This window comes from Myxocyprinus asiaticus, chromosome 37, assembly GCF_019703515.2.
Source record: "Myxocyprinus asiaticus isolate MX2 ecotype Aquarium Trade chromosome 37, UBuf_Myxa_2, whole genome shotgun sequence".
NCBI classification, from domain to species: Eukaryota; Metazoa; Chordata; class Actinopteri; order Cypriniformes; family Catostomidae; genus Myxocyprinus; species Myxocyprinus asiaticus.
In genome coordinates, this window is record NC_059380.1 from 38,980,467 (window position 1) to 39,004,001 (window position 23,535).

A 23,535-nucleotide genomic window follows, 5' to 3' on the forward strand; every position below is an offset into this window, starting at 1 on the left:
TATAAAGTTATATATAGATATTTGTATTTGCCTTGATTTACATAATGTTTTTTGTCTACTTTTAAGATTGGACTGTATTGTAATTAGTAGTCGACCGATGTAGGTTTTTCAGTGTTCGAGATCGATATCTAGAGAGCAGGATAACCAATATAAATGTAGATATACATAAAACAATTTGACAACAGCAAATCAGATGTACAATATTTTTAAAGAGAAACGAATACAATGTAAAATATACAATGTTTACTCATATTCACAAAAACTTTTTTTGAAAACATACATTTTGAGTATCCATTGGCAAATCTATTGATAGGCTAGATTTTGGAACTGACACAAAGAGTTGGTAACACTTCTGCTAAACGGCCAAGCGAGCAATGTTATCGGCCGATGCCGATAATCATAAAATGGCCAAATATCGGCCGATTATTCAACCGTGCCGATATATCGGTTTATCAGTAATTGTAAGAGACCATTGGTCTCGTATTATGTGCATATTTTTACAATATTAAAAAAGCTTATTAAATGTTAATATACTTCTCATTTGTATAATTTTGTTTTTTGATAAACTGTAAGTAAAATCTACAAGTACAGTATACAGTATTTATAGGCTTAGGCTGGTATTACAACTTCGTTTATACAATATTTTCCCAATTATTCACTTTAAAACTGTAAAAAGTAAGTGTTAATTTTACATTGACAAGGCTGTTGGTAGATTTTGGAACTGACACAAGTAGCTGATGTCTATATATGTGAAATGGCCAAATGTCAGTCGATTAAAGGAATGTTCCGGGTTCAGGGACGAGATGAAATGTATTTTTGTGTTAATCAACATTATGCCACAAATGCTGTTGATTGAGCTTGTATTGAACCCGGAATATTCCTTTAATCGGCCTTGTCGATATGTTAATCTGTCATTAAACAAAGTTTTTTTTAAATTATTATTTATTTTATGTAAATCAGAAACAAAAATATATGTTATATACCTTTATTTTGCAGGACAAAATTAGCTCTTTATTTAATAATAATAATAATAATTATGGTTACAATAAGACACACAATGGAAGTGAATTGGGCCAGTCCATAAATATTTAAATACTTTGTTTCAGGGGGCCTGGGTATCTCAGCGAGTATTGACGCTGACTACCAACCCTGGAGTCACGAGTTTGAATCCAGGGTGTACTGAGTGACTCCAGCCAGGTCTCCTAAGCAACCAAATTGGCCCGGTTGCTAGGGAGGGTAGGGTCACATGGGGTAACCTCCTCGTGGTCGTGATTAGTGGTTCTCGCTCTTAATGGGGCGTGTGGTAAGTTGTGCGTGGATCGCGGAGAGTAGCATGAGCCTCCACATGCTGTGAGTCTCCGCGGTGTCATGCACGACGAGCCACGTGATAAGATGCGTGGATTGACTGTCTCAGATGCGGAGGCAACTGAGACTTGTCCTCTGCCACCCGGATTGAGGTGAGTAACTGTGCCACCATGAAGACCTAGGGAGGGGGAATTGGGCATTCCAAAATGGGAATAAAAAAATATAAAAAATACTCTGTTTCAAAAGTATAGCCACAACACGTAAACATAATACGTGCTATAATGATTTTAGTGTGATAAAATCGCTTGCTAACCTTTTCTGTGTAATGTTATATCCAATATAACTTTGTTGTCATGATGTAACATACACTGGGAAACCCTGTTATCCTGGTAAGTGGTTTTATCACATTAAAATCTTGTTAGAGCATATAATGTTTACATATTGTGGCTATACTTTTGAAACAGTTTGTATTTTAATGGCACCTTCTACTATACATTGTAAGTGCCTCACTGTAACAACAATTTTTGCTTTTTTTTAATTTTTTTTAAATGAACGAGGGATGAGTCTAAATTATTTTTTGTGGTAATCAAATCTATGTCACAAATGCTCTTGATTGCGCTTAACATGTTGAACCTAGAATATTGCTTTAACTGACATTTCTGCATTCATCAAGAAACATCAAGTGATTGGTTTTTTATTAAACAGTAGCAAAATATACCACAGTACCAGTCAAAAGTATGGACATACCCGCTCATTCTTTATTATTATTTTCCAAATTTTAGAATAATAGTACTTTAACTATGAAATAACAAATGGGAGTATGAGAATTATGTAGTGAACAGTATTGAAGCAGTTCACATGTATGCTGGACACCTGTTTCTTCACTATCCAGTATCCACTCTTACTCATACATTTCAAAAAAACTTTTAGAAATTAACATTTTAGTTTTGCAGAGAAATTCATACACTCTTCATATTCATACTTCTTCAAAACAAATTTAAAGCATTAGTCTTTAGATCAAAAGATCTTTAAGATCACAAGAAATATAAATCCAGTCAATTGTGTCCAAACTTTTGACTGGTATTTTATGATTTACTCACTAGGATCTCTTACTTGCTTCATACACCAACCTTAAGTGTTTTCTTCAACTAGTTGCTGAGTCTTCATGCAGATGTCTCACACTAAACGTGCAGCTTGCTCTTCATTTTCACTATTACGCAATGTTTTATGCTGCTATATGATGCCAAATTTTTGCTTCTCTCCACAAGATGTTAGCAGTTGATGTGTTAACACAAACCAGCCATATTCCGTTTGGCTACTGTGAACAGCCCACAAAAGTAGTTTTAACATTAACTTTATGAACTAAATGCATAATATAGTCTTAAAGTTTTCAAAAAACAGCCTGCAATCTCAAATAACTTCCCAACAAAATTACTATAGACTGACACTGTAGAATCACAATACTTCACAATGCTGTTATGAGGAAAAAGGAAAGGTTTCACTTAAAGAAAAAAAATGCAAATAAATAAATCAATAAAATACACAGAGTGCTTTCTACCTTTGGGACGTGATGCAATGCTGCTTGTCAAACTGATAGTTTAGAGAATCATTAACCTCACATTAAGATTCTGGGTGCAATTACACCGTGTAACAAATTTATTTATTTATTGGTTCCTGTGTAGTAAGTGTTATTTCCTAATAGCTTATGCCTCAAAATTATAGAAAATGGCTATTATTCCCCACAAACTTTGCTTTTGTGACCAGGACAGTGATATTTTGAAATTTACCTATTTTCCAGAACATTCGAGATAGATTCAGTGCTGAGTAAACTTGGAGTAACTTCTAGAACTTTCTAGAACTTTCCAGTAATATAAATAGTAGTATAAATACAGGGGCCTTAAGCCCACCAGTTCAGTTTAGTTCCAGCTGCCTAAGTGGATACATATCAAGATCTTGCTGGATGCCTTGAAGTATGATGAGTACGGCTGGGAGGTCATAGGAGACTTCCAAATGGTGGCATTCCTGATGGGTCTCCAAGGCGGTTTTACCAAGTTTCCCTGCTATATTTGCCTCTGGGACAGCAGGGACACCAAGGCGCACTACCACAGGCGGGACTGGCCACAGCGGACTGAGTTCTCTGTGAGGAGGAACAACGTCAAGTGGGAGCCACTGTTGGACCCCCGGAAGGTGCTGATGCCACCACTGCACATCAAATTGGGCCTTATGAAACAATTAGTCAGAGCTCTAGATAAGGAGTCGGCAGCCTTCAAGTACCTTCATGACTTCTTCCCTAAGCTGTCTGAGGCAACGGTCAAAGCCAGTGTCTTCGTCAAACCACAGATAAAGAAGATCCTGGAGTGCAATGAATTCCCCAAGAAGCTCACTAGTAAGGAGAAAGCAGCTTGGAACAGCTTTGTCGCAGTGGTTCAGGGCTTCCTGGGCAATCACCAGGCTGAAAACTATGTGGAGCTGGTTGAGACTCTGGTGAAGAACTATGGCACAATGGGCTGTAGGATGTCCCTCAAAGTCCATATCTTTGATGCTCATCATGATAAATTGAAGGAGAACATGGGAGCATACTCGGAGGAGAAAGGTGAGCACTTCCATCAGGATATACTGGACTTTGAACGCCGCTACCAAGGACAGTGTAACGAGAACATGATGGGAGACTACGTTTGGGGGCTGATTCGTGAAAGTGATTTACAGTATAATCATAAAGCTCGAAAAACTACTCACTTCTAAATCTTTTGTAGTCATTTTTGTATTACTTTAGTATAAATACATATAATTTTGATTCATGTTGTTTTTTTCTGACTTTATGTGAACGAAAAGACACAAATTCGCCCGTTTTCTCATTAGAAATAGGTCAATTTCAAAATATCACTGTCCTGGTCACAAAATCAAAGTTTGTGGGGAATAATAGCCATTTTATATACTTTTGAGGCATAAGCAATTAGGAAATAACACTTACAACCCAGGAACAAAAATTGCGTTACATAGTGTTATCAGTCGATTCCTCGTATCGATTCATCAGTTATGATAATTTACCTTTATAAATTACGGTTCACCCTCATTTGGTCTACTCTGTTTTGGAATATCCTGATCAAACATCATCTACTTTGTCGAAACAATCCACAATGGCAATCTGCTTAAAGATTATCGGTTGGACTGATAATTGATTTGACTGATAATCGGTTTGATAATCTCTAATTTTGAAACCTTATTTGTGTTGTGGATTATTACAGATAGCAACGTACAGTAACGTACTTATTTTTTATTTTTATTTTTCTCCCCAAATTGGAATGCCCAGTTCCCAATGTGCTCTAAGTCCTCATGGTGGCGTAGTGACTCGCCTCAATCTGGGTGGCGGAGGACGAATCTCAGTTGCCTCCACGTCTAAGACCACCAGTCCGTGCATTTTATCACGTGGCTTGTTGAGCGCGTTACCGTGAAGACATAGCGCGTGTTGAGGCCCACGCTATTTTCCGCGGCATCCATGCACAACTCATCATGCTCCCCACCGAGAGTGAGAACCACACATTATAGTGACCACGAGGATGTTACCCCATGTGACTCTTCCCTCCCTAGCAACCGGGCCAATTTGGTTGCTTAGGAGACCTGGCTGGAGTCACTCAGCACGTCCTGGATTCGAACTCGCGACTCCAGGGGTGGTAGTCAAGTAACGTACTTATTTAATGTATTGATTGCAAAAAAATTAACATAACAATTAGTGATAGACCAATATAACGGCCAGGCCAATTAATTGCAAAATGGCTAAATATCGACCAAATAACTGGCCTGGCTGATATATCAGTCTATCACTAGTTATGTAAAAAAAAATGTGTTGCTATCAGTACATCGGATAACCATGTTTGCATGGCTGATTAACAGAAGTGTTAACTTCTAAAATCTACCAAAAGATTTGTCAATAGATAGTCAACACTCTCCATTTTCAAGGTTTTTCCTTTTCAAGTTTAAGCAAATTTGAGTAAATGTTGCATAAAATAAGTGTTTGTTTCATCTGATTTGCTGTTGTTAAATTGTATTATGTTTATTAGCATTTATATTGGCCATCATTCTCTCTATACCAGTATCATCCTTTGAAAAACCCATATTGATTGAATAACAACCATTCATTCTTATTAGACATAGCCCAAATTAAAGAAGAAAATTAAATTGAAACCATTTATATTGCAGAAAAAAAATAATAATTTTTTTGCATAAATATATTAACGGAATACTAATTATTAGGCCTATGTTTATTCGTTAGAATTCACTGTCATTTGAACTGTTCTGTTTTGAAATTTGCTGATCAAACATCCTCTACTCTGTCAAAACAATCCTCAACAGCAATGTGCTCCAAAATTTACAGATTAAAGGGATAGTTCATCCCAAAATGAAAATTCATTATTCATTATTTAGTCACCCCTGTGCTGTTATAATCTCATTTAGCCTTCTTTCTTTTTCTTAACACAAATTTTGTGCTCAGTGATGTCATTTAGTGGCAATTTATGGTGACCACCTCTTCAAGCTTCAAAAGCATGCAAAAGTATAATTCAGAGGTCTAATAAATTATTCCATTAGTTTTACAACTGTTATGAAAGCATACGATGAGGTTTGGTGAGAAACAAACTGAAATCTAATTAATTATTTAGTGAAACTGTCGCCACAGCAATATTAACAACAGAACACAACACAGCTGCACACAAACCAGAGAGTAGAACTTTTTAAATATGTCTGATGAGATGACTTGTTGTCTGAGAATAGATGCATTTCTATGCCCAGCCTTATTTATTTGAGTTCTCAAGCAAACTGAGAGAGAGAGACAGTAGTGATGGGAAGATCGGATCATTTTACTGACTTGGATCTTTGAGTCTCATTCAGCAAAATGAACGAATCTTTATTCAAGTCATTTCATTCATTTCGTTCATTTGAGCAGAATTAAACTGAAAAAGTTTGCAAAATGCAAACTTTGATTATAGTCCCAATAAGGAAAAATTGATAATGCAGCCAAGGACAAATTATGAAAAACAGAAAGATTAGTTCACCTCTGAAATCTTCTTGTCATATACAGCTGTCACATGACAAAAGAACAAACGACTCGGACCAGATGACTCGAGAGGTGAACTAATAATTTCTGTTTCCTGTGTGAGCAATGCATAGCGTATACGGCTGTCACGTGACAAAAGAACGAATGACTCGGACCAAAAGAGTTAAAAGGCGAACTAATAATTTCTGTTTCCTGTACAGCGCCTATGCGGTTTTCACATAACAAATGAACAGAGGTTGCGCAATGCGCATGCATTGCAACACAAAATTAACAAGATTACTCGTTATTCTGAGTCACATAAAAGATTTGTTCAGAATGAACGAATCGTTCATGAACGACCCATCACTAATAGACAGAGGCGGCTGAAGGCAGCTACAGTCAAACCGTGTTCTAACCTGACGGCAAACGACACGCGATAAAAGGTATCTTATGTTATTCAGAGTTTTTGTCCTAAGCAGCCGTGATGAGCAACAGGACATTGTGTCAATCGCTTGGTCATAAGCACTTTCTCATAATATTATATTGAAACCAACATTTCATGAACCGGTTAAAAACTACTTGGTTTTGACCAAGAATGTGTTCGCTTGGGTATCGCTCTCTTCAGTCGGAGGTCTGTCACAACTACTCACTGGTTCAGCATGGGGAAGAGGTGACAGACATTCCCGCCTCCTCTATCTCTCTGTTTGTTTGCGTACTCTGTTTCAAACAAATAAGGCTGGGCATAGAAATGCATCTATTCTCTGACTACAAACTCATCAAACATATTTAGTAAGTTCGGTTCTCTGGTTTGTGTGCAGCTGTGTTGTGTTTTGTTGTTTCTATCGCTGCCGTGGACCTGTTTTTAGATAAACAAAACTAGTTGTCGCTTGAAAGCCCCATTTCGCGAGCTGGAGCTGCTTAAACTTGCTCTTGTGCAGTCTCATGAACGCAGGTAGGGGAACGGTCGGTCAACAGTTTCACTAAATAATACATTCGATTTCGGTTTGTTTCTCACCAAACCTTATCGTATGCTTTCATAACAATCATGAGTCTAATGGAATAATTTATTTACAATTTCTGAATTATACTTTTGTGTGCTTTTGAATCTTGAAGAGGTGGTCAGCATAAACCACCATTATATGACATCACTGAGCACAATATTTTTTCACAATTTCTCCCTCTGTGTTAAGAAAAAAAAAAGAAATTTATATGGGGTTATAACAACACAGGGGTGAGTAAACAATGACTGAATTTTAATTTTTGGGTGAACTAACCCTTTAATCGGTTTGATTGATAGTGTTTGTTACCATGTTTACATTTTTCTACTTGGTATCATGTCTACCGATAATTGCACCATTTGGTTGTTCTCTCTAAAGATACAGCTAAACAATGGTATTACTGTGCACAATGTAAAGTAACATACTTAATGTGTTAAATGTATTAATTGCCATTCATTCTCGTTAAACATTAAAAAAAGCCCAAAATACAGGCGAAAGTAAATCTGTGAACATTTAGCACAACTGGGCATAGATAAAATGGCATAATAATAATCATTACTTTTTTTAAAAAATATGTACGTGATATTTTTTATTGTTGTTGACTAATGATTGTTTATTATTGTGTCATAAAGTAGAAACAAAACAATTAAAGGTCGGTTCTGCATTTCAGTTATCAGACACTTAAACATAAAAATAATCGGTATTGGTAAAAACTAAAACACACTAAAGCAAAATATAGGGAGATCTCTAACAAACATTTTATCAACATCATTAAAACATGAATTGGAAAAGAACAGAAAGCATATAAATAATTAGTCCCGGGTAAGAGTAAGCAAATACAGGAGTGCAAAAGAGTAAAAGCCCTACCTGCGACTAATGTACGTGTGTATGAACTCTGTTCTGGTCTATGACAACAGCTGAAGTTCAAAGACCATCAGGGTTTTATCTGTAGATATTCTCCTGCAGGAATGCTCACAAGTGAACGCTGACCACAATCATGAGCTCATTTATGTTTTTAAGAACACTAATCACTGGAGGGTCAAAGGTCAATGTGTGTTGAGAGGATGTCCTTCGTTTTGTCCACTCTCCCATAGACACAAGACAATCAGAATGACCTGTAGTTGGGCCGCAGAGCTTAAAAATATGTAACTAGATAAGCAAATTTATCTGAAGCATTAAAAATGTGAGATTTTAGTGACATCCAGGGCTACATTTCCCAAAAGCGTCGTAAACCTAAGTAGATCATAGAAGCCATTGGCGCCAATGGTCTCTACGATAAACTTAAGCTTACAATGCTTTTGGGAAATGCAGCCCTGATTGATTTATTTTAAATACATTTTAAGTCAACTTGTGGCCCTCTGGTTGAGAACCACTGCAATAGGACACATGTAGGAGACTTTCAGATATTTGCTGAAAATGGCTCCCTCTGCTGTCATCATGCTGATACATGACAAAAGAATGAATAAAATATACTGGTACCAGTGCTATTTTGTGATCAAACTGCTTGATAGCAGGTGTAACAAGGTACAGCAAGACAGCAGACTGCAGGATTTAATTTGAAAATGTCAAAAGGTTACATTATTGAAATAATAGTATATTTGTTCCATGTCACAGTAACAATAGATGCCAAGGCATTTAAAACTAAATTACTTTGAAAATCATCATTACAGGAGATTTCAAGATATGATTTATTCAACACAGCTCCCATATCTCACAGTTTGTGAGTGACATTCAAACACTTGACAGTAATTTGTGTCATGTTATACAGTATATCTATTGCCCAAATGTCAGATTTGTGGTCGACTGATATGGCTTTTCAGTGGCTGATTTTGTTTTTTCAATTAATTATATATTTTATAAACCATTTAGCAAGCAATCGTATCCAGTGCGACTTATAAAAAAATGCTTTAGCTTCACAAAAAAAAAAAAAAAAAGATCATTGTGATGTTAGGAAAAGAAGGGCTTTCAAACAAGTACTAATACAAATAACCCTAATACAAAAACAAATGTAATTGAACTTTAAACAATAAATAAAATAAAAAACTTTCAAATGAATAACTTAATTTTTTTTTAAGTACTGTATTCTAAAAAAAAACAAAAAAAAATAAAGTAAACATATTGCAAAAACTTAAAAGATAAAATAATTTAAATAATAACCAATTCCATCTGATGCATGTGTAAATTGATGCGTCCTTAGAAAAGCTCTTCTAATAACTCTACCTCGGACTGATTGACAAATTCAGTTGCACAATGGATTGCTGTGGATTGTAGGCCAGTGATTGGTTTATGTTTATATGCCTTTTTTTGAATTGTCTTATCAATGTTTTAGTCATCTGCCACAATAATGTAATGCTTTTTATTTATGAGTTATTATTTTTTATATATACTAAAACATACAGTAACTATTTATAATTATTTAATAATTATATATTTAATTTTAGTTATTTAAGGGGCTTTCTCACCAAATATTTAAATATGTGATTAATTCAATTAATTAATTGGCATACATGTAATTAGTTTGATTAAAAATTTGAATCGATTAACAGCCCTTGTGAAAAAAAATATTATTTACAAATGAATTAATATACTTGTCAAATTAAAAAAAGTATTAAACAGTACAATCAAAATAAAATAATCAGAAGTATTTTTCAGAACAATATTTAACACATAAAAAAAAAATTGTTCTTTTTTTAATGGATTTTATGACCTTGATCTCAAAATATTGTAAAGCTGATCACAGAATATTTTTAGCTGTAGAAATGACAGGGATAGACAAAATAATTTTTTATTAACCATTCATCTTTATTGTTTCATTCTGAATTTATTTATAAGGAATAGATCTCGATAGATTTAACAGCTTTGTCAACAACACACACGCACACAAAAAAGACCGGAAAATGTTATTTAGCAAACTGTATTTGTTACACCAATACTCAAGAGTCTGATTATAGTCATTTAAATCAGTTTGTGTTGTGTTAGTGAATTGTGTTTCAGCCCATGAAAGATAAGCTCGAATATACAATATGAATATAGAGAAAGAGTTGACTGTATGTCGTACTGCAGTCCATATCACCTATAGAATCGGAAAAACAACAGAAAGCATTTCATTTGATATGACATTACTACTCATAAAATGTGCAGATTCTCTGTGGTTAAGTATACCAGACTTTAATTCTTAATTCTTATCACAATGTATGAACTTAAAGTATTTAAAAAAAGCTATACTAATGGCAGTAGCACAGTAGTTTTTCTAAGGATTACTATGGTAATTGTAGTTGTAGACTACATGCTAATTAAGAGACATTTTAGCTCTCTTCCAAAGCCTAGTGAGCTGCCTACTTAGGCAGCATTTTAAGGAACATACAAAGTAACATCCTAATTCAGAACTCTGTTGGAATCATTTGTGAGTCGATTCTCCATTGCGCTTCATGTGAGGAGTGCTATTTGTATGATGCATAGATGCTGCCTATATAGGGCGTTCCAAATTTGTAACTTAAAAGGGTGCAATTGGTAGTATGGTGGCTTTGAAGGCAGCTCAATAGGATGTTGAACAGGCCATTATGTAAGATGGTTGCAGGTTGTATTAACAGTTAATGTTGATGTCAAATATCAGCTCTGAATGGATTAGGAATGGTTGAAGTACACAGTACTTTACTATAGTATACAAATACTTACATGTTAAATAGTATAGCCAGTATGAGTGCATCACCTGTAGAAGAGATCAAATACACAAAAATCAGACATTGCTTTGAATACTGAAAAGACCACATTGTTCAATCGGACCACAATGGGTTTTAAAGGTGGCAGAGTCCTACCTCCTTTTTCCTGCTAAAACGGAGTTGAGATATTTCTTGGCCGCCATCTGTTTACGGTATCGGCTGTAGTTGTCTGTGAAGACTGCGTCTGAGTGACGTTTAATTGGCATCTGCTCCACACCCAAGTCATCACTATAGCACATATACAGGAAATGACATCATCTCGCTGTTAATAGAGCTTTTTGGGAACTCACTGTTAAAAGCTTAATTGAATCAGACGTCACAACAGATTCCACATTACCTCGTGGTATTCAGTAAACTGACAATTTACAAAGAACTATTTAATCGTCTATATGAGCAGGACATGCTGCGTCAACAGCGTCACAGTATAACTGTGAATCTCAGGAAACCTGTCAAGAACATGTCCACCTTCTTTTCGTAGTAGATAATTTGTATTGTGACATTATTTTAATGGCAAATAAGCACCGCCCTCCTAATTAAAAATTCTCTCTCTAAGGTTAATTCTATTAGTAACACTTTACAATAAGTTTGTGTTTGTTATCATTAGTTAACTACATTAAATACATTATATGTTGATTTTAACATATACTAATACTTTTTATTTTTTACATTATTCAATAATTTAATTATATTGTTAAATTTAAATGTACTAATGAATAAAACCTTATTGTAAAGTGTTACCATATAACTTAATGGTTGTAGTATAAAAGGGATTTTCAAATAAAGCTAATCTATTTTAAGTTTCTTCTTATTTGTTGTTATAGATACACCTTTGAGAAAATTGGTTCTAAATAGAATTTGTTTAAAATGTGTTTCAGTTAACATATTAGTTAATGCATTAAGTATCATGAACTAACAAAGAACAAAAATTATTTACAGCATTTATTAATCTGTTAATATGAATTAAAAATTGTAATTGTTTATTCATGTTAGTTCATAACAGTGGCATAGCCAAGGGTGGGCTGGGGTGGGCCTGGGTCTAATTTGGGTAGGCCCGGCCCACCCTTGGCTACGCCACCCATAATATTAAAGATTATTCTATGACTTCAAATATATATTTATAAAATAGTTTTAAAAATGCATAAATTCTGATTTCTGAAAGTGTGAAAGAACTGTTTGAATGCGGCCCTTCTCTGTTGTTAAGGAAAATTTTGTTAAAAACAAACTGGGCAAAAAGTTGGTCCATCCATTTTTATTGAGGCCCATTTTCTGGCTACGCCCTTGGTTCATAATGAATTAGCTAATGTTAACATATGCAACTTTGAACATCTTATATATGAGCGAGACTGTAAAAAAAATATTATTTATTGAATCATTTAACTATATTATTAATTTGTAATTAACTAATGTAGTTAACTAATATAAAAGAATACAACCTTATTGTAAAGTGATAACATGTAACTCAATAAATAGATTTTCATATAAAGTTTATCTATTTTAAGCTTCTTCTAAAACATGAAAGAGCAAGAAATTAGTTGTTAGATACACCTTTAAGAAAACTGTAAGTAAACATATTAGTTTATGTGAACAATAAATATTAACTGCATTCATTAATCATGGTAAATGTTCCCTAATTAATAAAAATGTTAATTTTGTTCATATGTTCAAATTGTTCATTGTTTACTTATGTTAGTCCATAATGCATTAGCTTGTGTTAACATAGACAACTTTAAACATCTAGGCCTATTATATGAGCAAGATATTTTAAAAAGTTTATTATATTATTTATTAATAATTTAATTATTTTATTAATTTTAAATGAATTGTAATAATGTATTAGTATATTTTGAAATCAATATTAACCAAGATAAATAAGTGCTGCAAAATAGGGATGGGCGATAACACATATTTTCTTTTCGATCCAATACCAATAATTTCAAGTCCAGTATCGTCGATACTGATACTGTTTAAGTCTATAATTTTTTATTTATTTTTTATTTATTGGGATAAAATGGGTAATTTAAAATATAATATTTAGTCATAATTCAAGTCATTTTTTTTATTATTTACATTTGTGAGAAAATTATTAGACTTCTGTTTTGTTTTCCCTTACAAAAATTAACCATGGATTCACTACAGTAACTATAGTTAAACCATGGTATTTCGTTAAACCATAGTTACCACACAATTAACCATGGTTACTACTACAATATTACTGTAGTAAAACTATGGTTTCAGCCCAAAAAAAAAAACAAAACAAAACATGGTTACTACAATATTACTTTATTAAAACCATGGTTAACTATTTTATTTAATTATTTATTAACAACAATTACCCACAAACACGTTATAAGAAATTTCTCCTTTAGATATGTTGTTATATTATTGTGTATTTCCTCCAGAAGCTGTTTCTCTGATTTTCTATCATTATCTCTACAAGGCACTGATCCCTCTTGTTTGAACGAGTCTTGTGACGGTGCAAGCGCTTGTCTGCTTGTGTCTTTCAGCATTTATGCATGTTAAGATGAGCGGAAGAAGAAATAGTTCCCATCCTGCACAAATGTTTGCTAATATAGCCTAATCCATTTTATTTCACTTTGAAGCTTATGATTATTGTTCATGATCATGGTAACCAAATAATAATATCACTAGTTAAAAATAAATAAATAGAATCGATATTTTAGATACAACATCAGTATTGAAAGTATCGCTGCTTTAGGATCGATCCGCCCATCCCTACTTCAAAGTATTGTTCATAGTTCATGTTATGTAATGTTAACAAATACAACCTTATTGTAATGTGTTACCAAAAAAGTAAAACATCTGGATGCATTATTACGTAAATTAGAATTTGTCATTCATTCTCCTTACCTGACTCTCTTTGCAAGCAATGACTCCAGATATTCTTTCGCAGAAAGTTGTCCGAGAAGTTTGCTGTATCCACTGGTGAACAGTCCATCAGCATGCCTCGATGGTCTAGGAGGAATATATAGATAAAATCTGTGTTTTATTATATTGTGAGATGGTTAATCATCACTCCCTTGTAAGTTATTTGTAATAACTTGTTAGTAATTGAAATAATTCTCTCCATACATTACAGCGCAACAAATTGTGTTTTTAAACACAGTTGCACCAGCTGGAAGAAATGTAATTAGAAACAAATAAATTATCATAAGTCAAAGTTCCCATCCAGTGGGAACACTAAACACCATAATGGTGACTTCAAATGAAACACTATTATCCCATATTATAGTACAATATTGTTGTTTCTTTTTCGCAGTAATTTGTTGTGTTATGACAGAAAATGACCTAACCTGCATTGCTTTTACAGTAAAAATCTGAATGCAGTATTTTATTGAAAGAAATTACTGTTAAATCCTAGAAATGTTTTCTATTTTTGCCTTTAGTTGGCAAAATGGATCTATTATATTTTAGAGTAAATGTTCCGGATGCTGGTACTAATACCATGTTATATTTTCATGTACCTCTCAACTGTGTTTGCGATGTCATACAGGAGTTTATATGCGTCTAGATCTTGTAGTGACGGGTCTCTGCTCCAGTCATCTTCCACATCTTCATCAAGACCTGATCTAAAAAGAATTAAAGGGACAAATCGTGAACATTACATAAACAAATCAGGATCATTCCAAAAATGTATCATGTTGCAGATGTTTTCAGATGTTTATATGTACAGGAAGTCTAATTTCTAAATTAGCTTACAGTATATAGTTTATATTTTTATACTAATGGTAACACTTCACAATAATGTTCTATTCATTAACATTAATTAATGCATTAGATATCATGAACTAACAATAAACAATATTTTTGACAGTTTAAATTTGTGTAATTTATAAATACAATTGTTCATTGTTATGCAAACATATACCATTTTTTATGGGGAAAAAGTTTAGTATATGTTAAAATGAACCAAGATTAAAAACTGATGTAAAAGTATTGTCCATTGTTATTTCTTTTTAAATAATGTAGTTAACTAAAAAATGAATATAACCTTATTGTAAAGTGTTAAAATTATAAAAAGTTTATTTATTAAAGTTTCTTCTAAATTATAAAAGAGCAAAACATTGGATGTCAGATACACCATTGGGAAATGTGGTTCTTTAAGTAACAGTTTACAATGAGTTAACATACTAGTTAATGTTTTAGGTTTCATTAACTAACAATGACCACATTTTTTGCAGAATTTATTCATTTTCATTAATGTTATTTTATAATTATACTATTGTTCTTATTTCATGTTAGTTTATAATGCATTATCTAATAATAATGTATACAAATTTTAATGTTAAAATTATATGGAGGAATTAACATTAATAATGAATAAATGCTGTAAAATGATTGTTCATATTTAGTTCATGTTAACCATTCCATTAATGTTACCGTATAAAACAACTTTATTTAAAGTGTTTTTTTTTAAATAAAATTAAATCTTTATTTAACATAAGTGTAAAGTGTTATCACTGTAGTAATATTACAAATATAAACTATATATGTTAAAATATAAATAAACTTTAATATACACTTATGAAAAAACACTGCAACAAAGATAAATTATCTTTGTTTGCAAAATATTTATTACTGTTTTGAGAGTGCAAATGTAAATTACATCAAACTAACACAAAAAGTGATATAGATATGGATCCACATTGATCTATTAATGCAATTAAAGGCACCTTTGAGTGTAAAGATTAAAAAGTAGCTAGTTCATTTTTAGCTATTTATTGATAAACATGATGGTAACACTTTACAATAAGGTTCCATTTGTTAACATTAGCTAACAATGAATTGTTAACTAATGTGAACTCATTTCAATGTTCTCTAATGTGAACAATGAAACAATACTTTTACAGAATTCATTAAATGTTAATTTCAACATTTGCTAATGCATTTTTAAATCAAAAGTTGTATATGTTAACATCAGTTAATGCATTAAGAACTAACAATAACCAATTGTATTTTTATTAACTAACATTAACTAAGATGAATAAATACTGTAAAAAATACTGTATTGTTCATTGGTTGCTCATGGTACCTCATGCATTAATTAATGTTAACAAATGGAACCTCACTGTAAAGTATTACCACCATGATAGATAATATCTGTATCTCTCACCTCATGTCAGGATATGGCGAGATCGCAGGTAGTGCAAAAGTCCTGCAGCAGAACATGCTGCAGATCGCAGTCAAGAGGAGCATCTGACAACTGCTTAGTGAAGTCATTGCTGTCTGTTGACCAGTGCGGAACAAAAATATGAAGTTAGATTTAACGTTCAATGTATGTTTGGTTTTCTCTTGTCAAGAATGTTCATCCTTGCTGCAAATCATTAGTTGACAAATAACATGGACATGAACCTTCTTTTTCAACATCAAGATTTTAGGTTTAAATTTGTATGAATGGATAATGGGAAAATATATATTTTAAGGTCACTATTAATTTTTTCACGTTTTTAATAACCTTTAGGCTTTTCTACCTGTTCACTTATTAAATGGTCTCACAGTGTGACAAATGACTTAAAATTGTAAATATTCCATGTAGACTCCCAAATATAAAGTAAAAAAACACAAGTTATACAAAAGTAAAACACATTTTTTACCCAGATGTTTTCAAAAAGCATGGATTTATATATTATATAGTACTATTAACATTCAAGAACAACAGTACTCACGGTTGAGATGTTTTTTTTAGTATACGTGCTCCGTCCACGGCGCTGATACCTGTACAAATGAAGACTAGTTTTCCTGCACCTCCTGTCTGTCTGTGTTCCTCTGTCTCTCTCTCTCCAGGCCTCTTGCTTTTATACACCTGATTATTCACTTTACTGAAGATCGCTCAACGTCTGTCTTGCGTCATAATGGTCCCAGCAGAATACATGCACTGGGTGATCTGGTGGTCAAACTTAAATTGAATTTCATGGAATAATGTATAGTTGAGAATGATGCTGACTCATTAGACTCAGGCGTTATTATTATATTAACAATTTTTATTGCTAATGCTTAAGCCTTTAAACATGTGCATACATGTTGGAACAACCCCTAACCCTACACTCCATTGTAGCGGTGACTTTTGCATGGGCATGCACTTTATTAACATCTAGTTAGTGATTTTAGCTTTATGAAAGAGTCTGTAATGTTCTTGTTTTGCATAATTTGTTGGAAAAAGTCACTTAATTCAGGTACTATGTGTTGATGGTTGAAAAATGTTGAATGCATATTGTCATATTTCAGAGTTCAGGACAGTCTCTGATGGTAATTCAGCATCTTCATTAGATTGAGAGAGGTATGACGTGATGAGTGTTGTATCATGGTCATTATGGAAGCATCAGTCAATCATATTAGAGGATTCTGCAGGTCTGCTAATCTAATATTACTGCCGAATAATTCTCTCAACACACTGTATCCAGGTCAATTGACAGTATGAAAGGTAATTTACTTCAAGTAGAAATAGCTTATAAAAGTCTGGAATGAACTGAATAGCTGATGCTGTACTTGGAAAAACCCATATGAACTTCTTTTTTCTGTGGAATACAAAAGGAGGTGTTAGGCCGAATTATAGCCTCACATTTTATTGCCTCTTTTTTCAATACAATGAAAGTGATTGTGATTGAGACTAAAAATCATACTGCCTAACATCTCCTTTAATTTTGGAGGGAACTAAACCTTTAATAACCTAAGTATACAACCAATATAGACACCACAGATTTTTGTCTCTCCTGGGTGGCTGTTAAGGCCTTGATATACTTTCAGAGAAGTTCTTCTTCTTTCTTTTTTTCAGGGGTAAAAATAATTTCTAAACAGCTGAGCAACGGTATACTATTTCCAAACATTTAGTCACCCACAACCGCTGTGGGACTGCATTTAGAAGAACTTTTAAATATGTGCATGCTCAGTAAAACCTTAACTAATGTGACATTAAAATGCATTATCAATGACTTTATTCCTCATTCTATGAGTAGAATTCATACGAGGTCAGTAAAAGAAGCTGTTTTAACCACTCGATGATGATTTGAAATAGTATATTTGGAGTAGAAAATGTTTAATTTGTCTTGTTTAAATTCTGAATGAATGATGCTAATGCGCTACCATGCTATATGTGGCCATAATATGCACCGATTACACTCTGTTATTGTGATTTATGATGACACTGATACTATTGAAAAGTTGAGTGTTTAAAAGTGTTTAAGGAACAATATGTAACATTGACATCAAGCATTTAAAATGTGTACTGCAGTCCAAATTCAAAATATTGGAGAGAGTTGTCTCCCCCGCCCCCTCTTCCTCAGACTCTAAGCTCACGCGGGTTAACAGATTGAGGACACGCAACAGGAACCAGCAAACTGACAATGGTAAACGACGAGACTTACACTGTAATTGATTTGCTAATGTATATGTTTGCAATGTTTTGATTGTTTGCAAATTATAAACCAGCTCATGTGGATTTTTTATAACTCTGTCAACGTTAGCTAGGGGTGTCAAAATACTATTGGGAAATGGGCAGTGGACGGGATCACACAGGCCAAAACACAAACAGAATTTCTGGCCCAGAACTGACATTTCAAAGTAGAATATACTGGCTGAAGCATTATTTTCGGTGACGCCAGTATTTCAACTTAGCAAGTTTCCTAAATCTCTGATAACATATTATGATCATTTGATGCTTTAGTACAGTAAAAACATTACATATTGCACCTTTAATGTGCAGAATAAAGACAAAAGAATGATGATAGAGGGATATCTTTCTTCAGACAGATGGCACATGAGTGAATTGGCACTTGAGGGTATTTAAGTAGATTTGATTGCTTTTATAGACTAATTAAACTAAAACAAAAACAAAAATAAAAATCGCATGACATGGTCTTGGAAAATGTCTCTATGCGAACGATCGTACAGTGTAAATATTTTATCGTTTGCTAGATTGCTTAGAAAACTACTAGCACAACATTCCTCAACAAACCAAATGACTCGAGATGCTGCGGAAAAATTTACAAACCTACTTTTTATACTAAAGGTTAGGTGTTTGTTCAAATCACTAACCCTGAGTGAGCAATAGTAATAGTGATGATCACTATCAACAATCAGTTGGTTTTGTGTTATTATATGGTTACTTTTTGAAACACTGCAATATGATGTAATAACTGACTCAAGTATCCATCGGAAACAGGTGTGGAATGGATAGACAGGTGTAAATCGTCATCAGTATGTGAGTGGTGGTCTGAACTGTGTTTGGTATCTTGTAGCAGACTGACTGCTATTACGATGGCCTGCAAGTTTGCAATGACCCCCTGAGGACCTCATTTCCTGCGGCTGCATCAAAGGGACAGTCAGATCAGATCTCTGGATTACAGCGATCGAAAAACCAGATATGGAAGTTAGCCACTAATTAAGAAGGTGCTTTTTGTTTTTTGTTTTTATGCCTGATTTTGTCCTAATAATGCGATACCCTTAAAGGAATAGTTCACCTGAAAATGAAAATCCTCTCACCATTTACTCACCCTCATGCCATCCCAGATGTGTATGACTTTCTTTCTTCTGCTGGGCACAAATTAAGATTTTTAGAAGAATATCTTATAGCTATAAGACTCCAGTGGTTTAATCCATGTCTTCTGAAGAGATCCAATCGGTTTTGGGTGAGAACAGACCAAAATATAACTCCTTTTTCACTGTACATCTTCCCATTGCAGTCGGCATGATCAGGATTTCAAGCTCGATTACACTTCTTAGTGCTTGATGCATGCGCACAGGGCTAGATGGCGCTATAGGAGGTGTAATCGAGCTTGAAATCGTGATCGGCAAGGAAACTGCTGATGTCAAGATGTATAAGTAAAAAGGTGTTGTATTTTGGTCTGTTTTCACCCAGGCTTGATTGAATCACTTCAGAAGACATGGATTTAACCACTGGATTATCACGTATTACTTTTATGCTGCCTTTGTATGCTTTTTTTGAGCTTCAAAGTTCTGGCCACCATTCACTTGCATTGTATGGACCTACAGAGCAGAGATATTCTTCTAAAAATCTTCATTTGTGTTCTGCAGAAGAAAGAAAGTCATACACATCTGGGATGGCATTGGGGTGAGTAAATAGTGAGAGAATTTTCATGTTTTAGCGAACTATTCCTTTAAGCTGTAGTCATAATCATAGTTTTCTGAAACTAGATTTGATAACTACATTTTCTCATGAAACAAATGTGAGTGTTGTTTGCCTGTGAAAAACTTGCTGCCACAATGCTAAGATGTTCTAGGTGATTACTAGGACATTGCTAGGTGGTTGTTAGGGTGTTAGAGATGGTTGCTAGGTGGTCACTTACTGGCGCTGGTCAAAAAAGCCCACCCCATCTCTGTGATATTCTGGTCTGCAGTGTTGGGGAGTAGTTTGCTAAAAGTAGCAAAGCTAATGCTGCATTCATGTGTTATCGGAATTATCTTAAATACGAGTTTCCTATTTGGAAATTGCACATGAACGACCCTTTAAGGATAACGACAGGAAAACTGTGAGATAACTTTAATACACGAGTTTCCGAGTTGAGAGGAGTCGTAAACTTTCAACATGGTGGAGGAGATTACTGTTTCTGTAGTGAATGATTATTTTTTCTAAATACAGCTTATTGTTAGCACTTGTTGTTTTGGTCATATACATTTACGTGTATCAGCAACCATTTGTTGCATATTGTAAATTTTTACACTAAGAAAATAGGGTTATGGGGGGGGGTGGGTTGGGGGAGGTAACCCCCCCAATAATCAAAACAAGCAAATACAACCACCCCCCCACCCCCAAGGTGTCAGTAGCATGACAGTAGCTCAGGATTTTCACAGTAGTTTAGCTTTTCTTGTAACAAGCTAAATTTTTCATCGAGCAGTGCTGTAGTATCAAATAATGCTATGTTTGTCACTGTATTGTGAATGTAGCAATGCAGCCGAGGGAGAAATCAAACACGCTCTCCTGAATGGTCCTCTCTCTCTCTCTCTCTCTCTCTCTCTCTCTCTCTCTCTCTCTCTCATGGAGCACTGGGAAATTCTAATCTTTTAAGTAAATTGGTTCTTTCAGACAGTTCATGTAAAAGATTGAATGAACAGTTTGCTTAGATTTAGCATTGAGAATGGCAATTCATTTTAGTGAGTTGGTTCTTTCACACAGTTCATGTAAATGAACTAGTTCATATAAATGATTCACTCATCACTGGGTCCCTTGAAGCCTTAAAAGGACCTTCTTTATTGAAGCAAATTATTTCATAAATAGCTGCTGTTTATCACTATATTTCAATTAAGTTATATAAAATACAGTGTTTTCCATTTTATTAGTGTAAATTAAGTACAAATTTATGTTAAATTTAATTTTGCCACCCTATTTGTTTAACCCTTAAAAAAATATGATTTTACTATAGTAATATTGTTGTAACCATGACTGTAGTAACCATGGTTCATTTTGTGGTTACTATGGCTTTGCTAAAAAAAACATAGTTAAACTATGGTTCCTGTTAGAGATCAACCAATAACGTATTTTGCAGATACCATTAACCAAGGTGGTGGGAAAGGTCGATAACCCATTAATCGGCCGATAATTTTTTTTAATGGATTATTAGAATGTCAAAAAATAAATTACAAAATAAATAAATAAAATAAAATAAATCTTCTTCTTTCCTTACTATGACAGGCACAGACAAAGAGTCCAAAATGAATAAAATCTCAGATGCAGTTTATTGTTAAACCAAAATACCAGAAATAACCTGAAAAACAAATGAAGATTTGGTGCATAACATGGGACTCTTAAGTATAAACATGCCTGAAATACACCAGGGACTCTTATTTTGAAATTATTAAAAAACTATCAGCACAGATTTTTGCCAATAACGATAGTTCCAAAAAGCAAATATCGGCACCGGTTAATCGGTAAAACCGATACATCGGTCTACCACTAGTTCCTGTAGTAAAACCATGGTTAATTTTCATAAGGGAGTGTCACTTATATACAGTATATACATTTTAGGTGATATTATCAAATTCTGCAATCAGATCTTCTGATCCAATCCAATTGTTACACATCTAAAATTATGTTCTTTAAATAGCTTCAGTGTTGCCTGCTACTTTTTGTTAGTAGCGTGAAGTGTGGTAACTACTTTCCAAAAGAGTAGCATGACTGTAATTTAACTACTACTAAGTTATGAATAACTTCAAAGTTTCTGTGTGGCCCCATCAAGTGTTTTTGTACTGGGGCCAAAAGATCCTATTTACTGCCAATGGTTAGGGCTTTGTTCTAATTATTAACAATAATAATATTGATAATTGCCTTAGCAAACACTTACAACCTCCATAAGGAATCCAAATCTTTTATCTCTTAGTTTTCAGAATCTCTGTTGCTGTTTGCAGGCTGCATTTTAGATTTGACATGTTCAGTTTCCTCCCTGCTTTAAGGCTGAACTGTGTGATAAATTACACAATAATCGCTTGTCTCGCTATATGTCACAAACAGACAGCAAGTGGTTCAATCCTAAATCGGTCCTGAGTGGTTGTGAAAAGGGCAGTTCATGTGACATTTGAACCTGTGCCTCTGTTAATAGCTAAGCTGCTTCCTTTGAAGTACCAGCAGATTTCTCTGAAGTGCACTCAATTGGTATGAAATAAATGGCAACAGTTTGATATATAGAAGAAAGACAAGGCCTAACAAAACATTTTGGTGCCTATTTGTTTTTCCCACATTGAACCTCATGCAATTTCCCAAATTTCCTATTTCAATCAGGTCCTCTGCAGATGATGATAGTGAGATCTGCTGGTCTTTATCAATGCATATGGAGAGACTCTGACCTCAGTATGACGAGGCAAGCTTGTTGTTCATTACGGGAACTTCTCTCACGTATCACTGATGAATCAGGACCATAATCTGAATTAGTGGAAGTGTTTCTCATGCATTAATTGAAGATCTCTTCAAATATTCTCCATCAGTAACTCATTAGTTCTTGAGATAAGGGACCAATCATGTAATACATACAGAAGTCCTATTTATGTTAAAAACAAAATCAAGAAATTCAATAATGATAATAAAAATACTCAAAAAGTGTCACGGTCCTGTCACTCTGTCAGTCTAGGTTTTGTCTGACCGTGGCATTATCGTTCCATGTCTGTCTTGTGTTTCGTTGTCTGTCTTTGTGTGGGTGCACGGTTTCGGTTGTATTCCCTGCCGTGCGCTCTTCGGTCTGTCTTGTTTCATGTTGGGAGCATGGTGTCTGGGTCCTGACTTCCTGTCTGGTTCGGTTTCGGTCGGTGTCAGAATCCGGACACTCATGCTCCATGTCTGTATGTTATTGACATGGGTGCATCTCGCTTATGTCATCTTCGCAGCTTGCACTCATGTCAATAGTTTGTCTGTCTCTCGTGAACACAGGTGCGCCTCGTGTTGCATTGCACGCCCGGGTCGCAGTCTGTATTCATATTGTGCTGAGGTTTGGTCACTTCGGTCTAAGGTGTCGGGTGTGTGTGT

At 34.2% G+C, this 23,535-nt stretch overlaps 2 protein-coding genes across 2 annotated transcripts in view; both read right to left on the reverse strand.

Moving 5' to 3' along the window:
* Positions 1-8,270, reverse strand: part of LOC127427888 (equilibrative nucleoside transporter 1-like) — a 33,348-nt gene extending 25,078 nt beyond the window's left edge. Inside the window, exon 1 of the mRNA XM_051675797.1 lies at positions 8,200-8,270. The gene's annotated coding sequence lies outside the window, so the exon portion shown is untranslated. The remainder of the gene's footprint in view (positions 1-8,199) is intronic.
* Positions 8,271-10,128: 1,858 nt separating this feature from the next.
* Positions 10,129-16,830, reverse strand: LOC127427929 (VIP peptides-like). Its single transcript, XM_051675875.1, has 7 exons — positions 16,736-16,830; positions 16,183-16,295; positions 14,534-14,638; positions 13,920-14,024; positions 11,148-11,279; positions 11,008-11,041; positions 10,129-10,405 (listed from the first exon to the last, which is right to left on the reverse strand). The coding sequence occupies exons 2-6, from the start codon at positions 16,287-16,289 to the stop codon at positions 11,038-11,040; spliced, it is 453 nt and encodes a 150-aa protein (XP_051531835.1). The 5' UTR covers positions 16,290-16,295; positions 16,736-16,830; the 3' UTR covers positions 10,129-10,405; positions 11,008-11,037.
* Between the last annotated feature and the right edge of the window lie 6,705 nt (positions 16,831-23,535).

Coding starts and splice junctions, on each gene's coding strand:
- LOC127427929 (XM_051675875.1), bottom strand. CDS start 16,289: ATGACTTCACTAAGCAGTTGTCAGATGCTCCTCTTGACTGCGATCTGC. Junction 14,639..16,182: donor TCGCCATATCCTGACATGAG/GTGAGAGATACA, acceptor AATTCTTTTTAG/ATCAGGTCTTGATGAAGATG. Junction 14,025..14,533: donor ATCGCAAACACAGTTGAGAG/GTACATGAAAAT, acceptor TATTCCTCCTAG/ACCATCGAGGCATGCTGATG.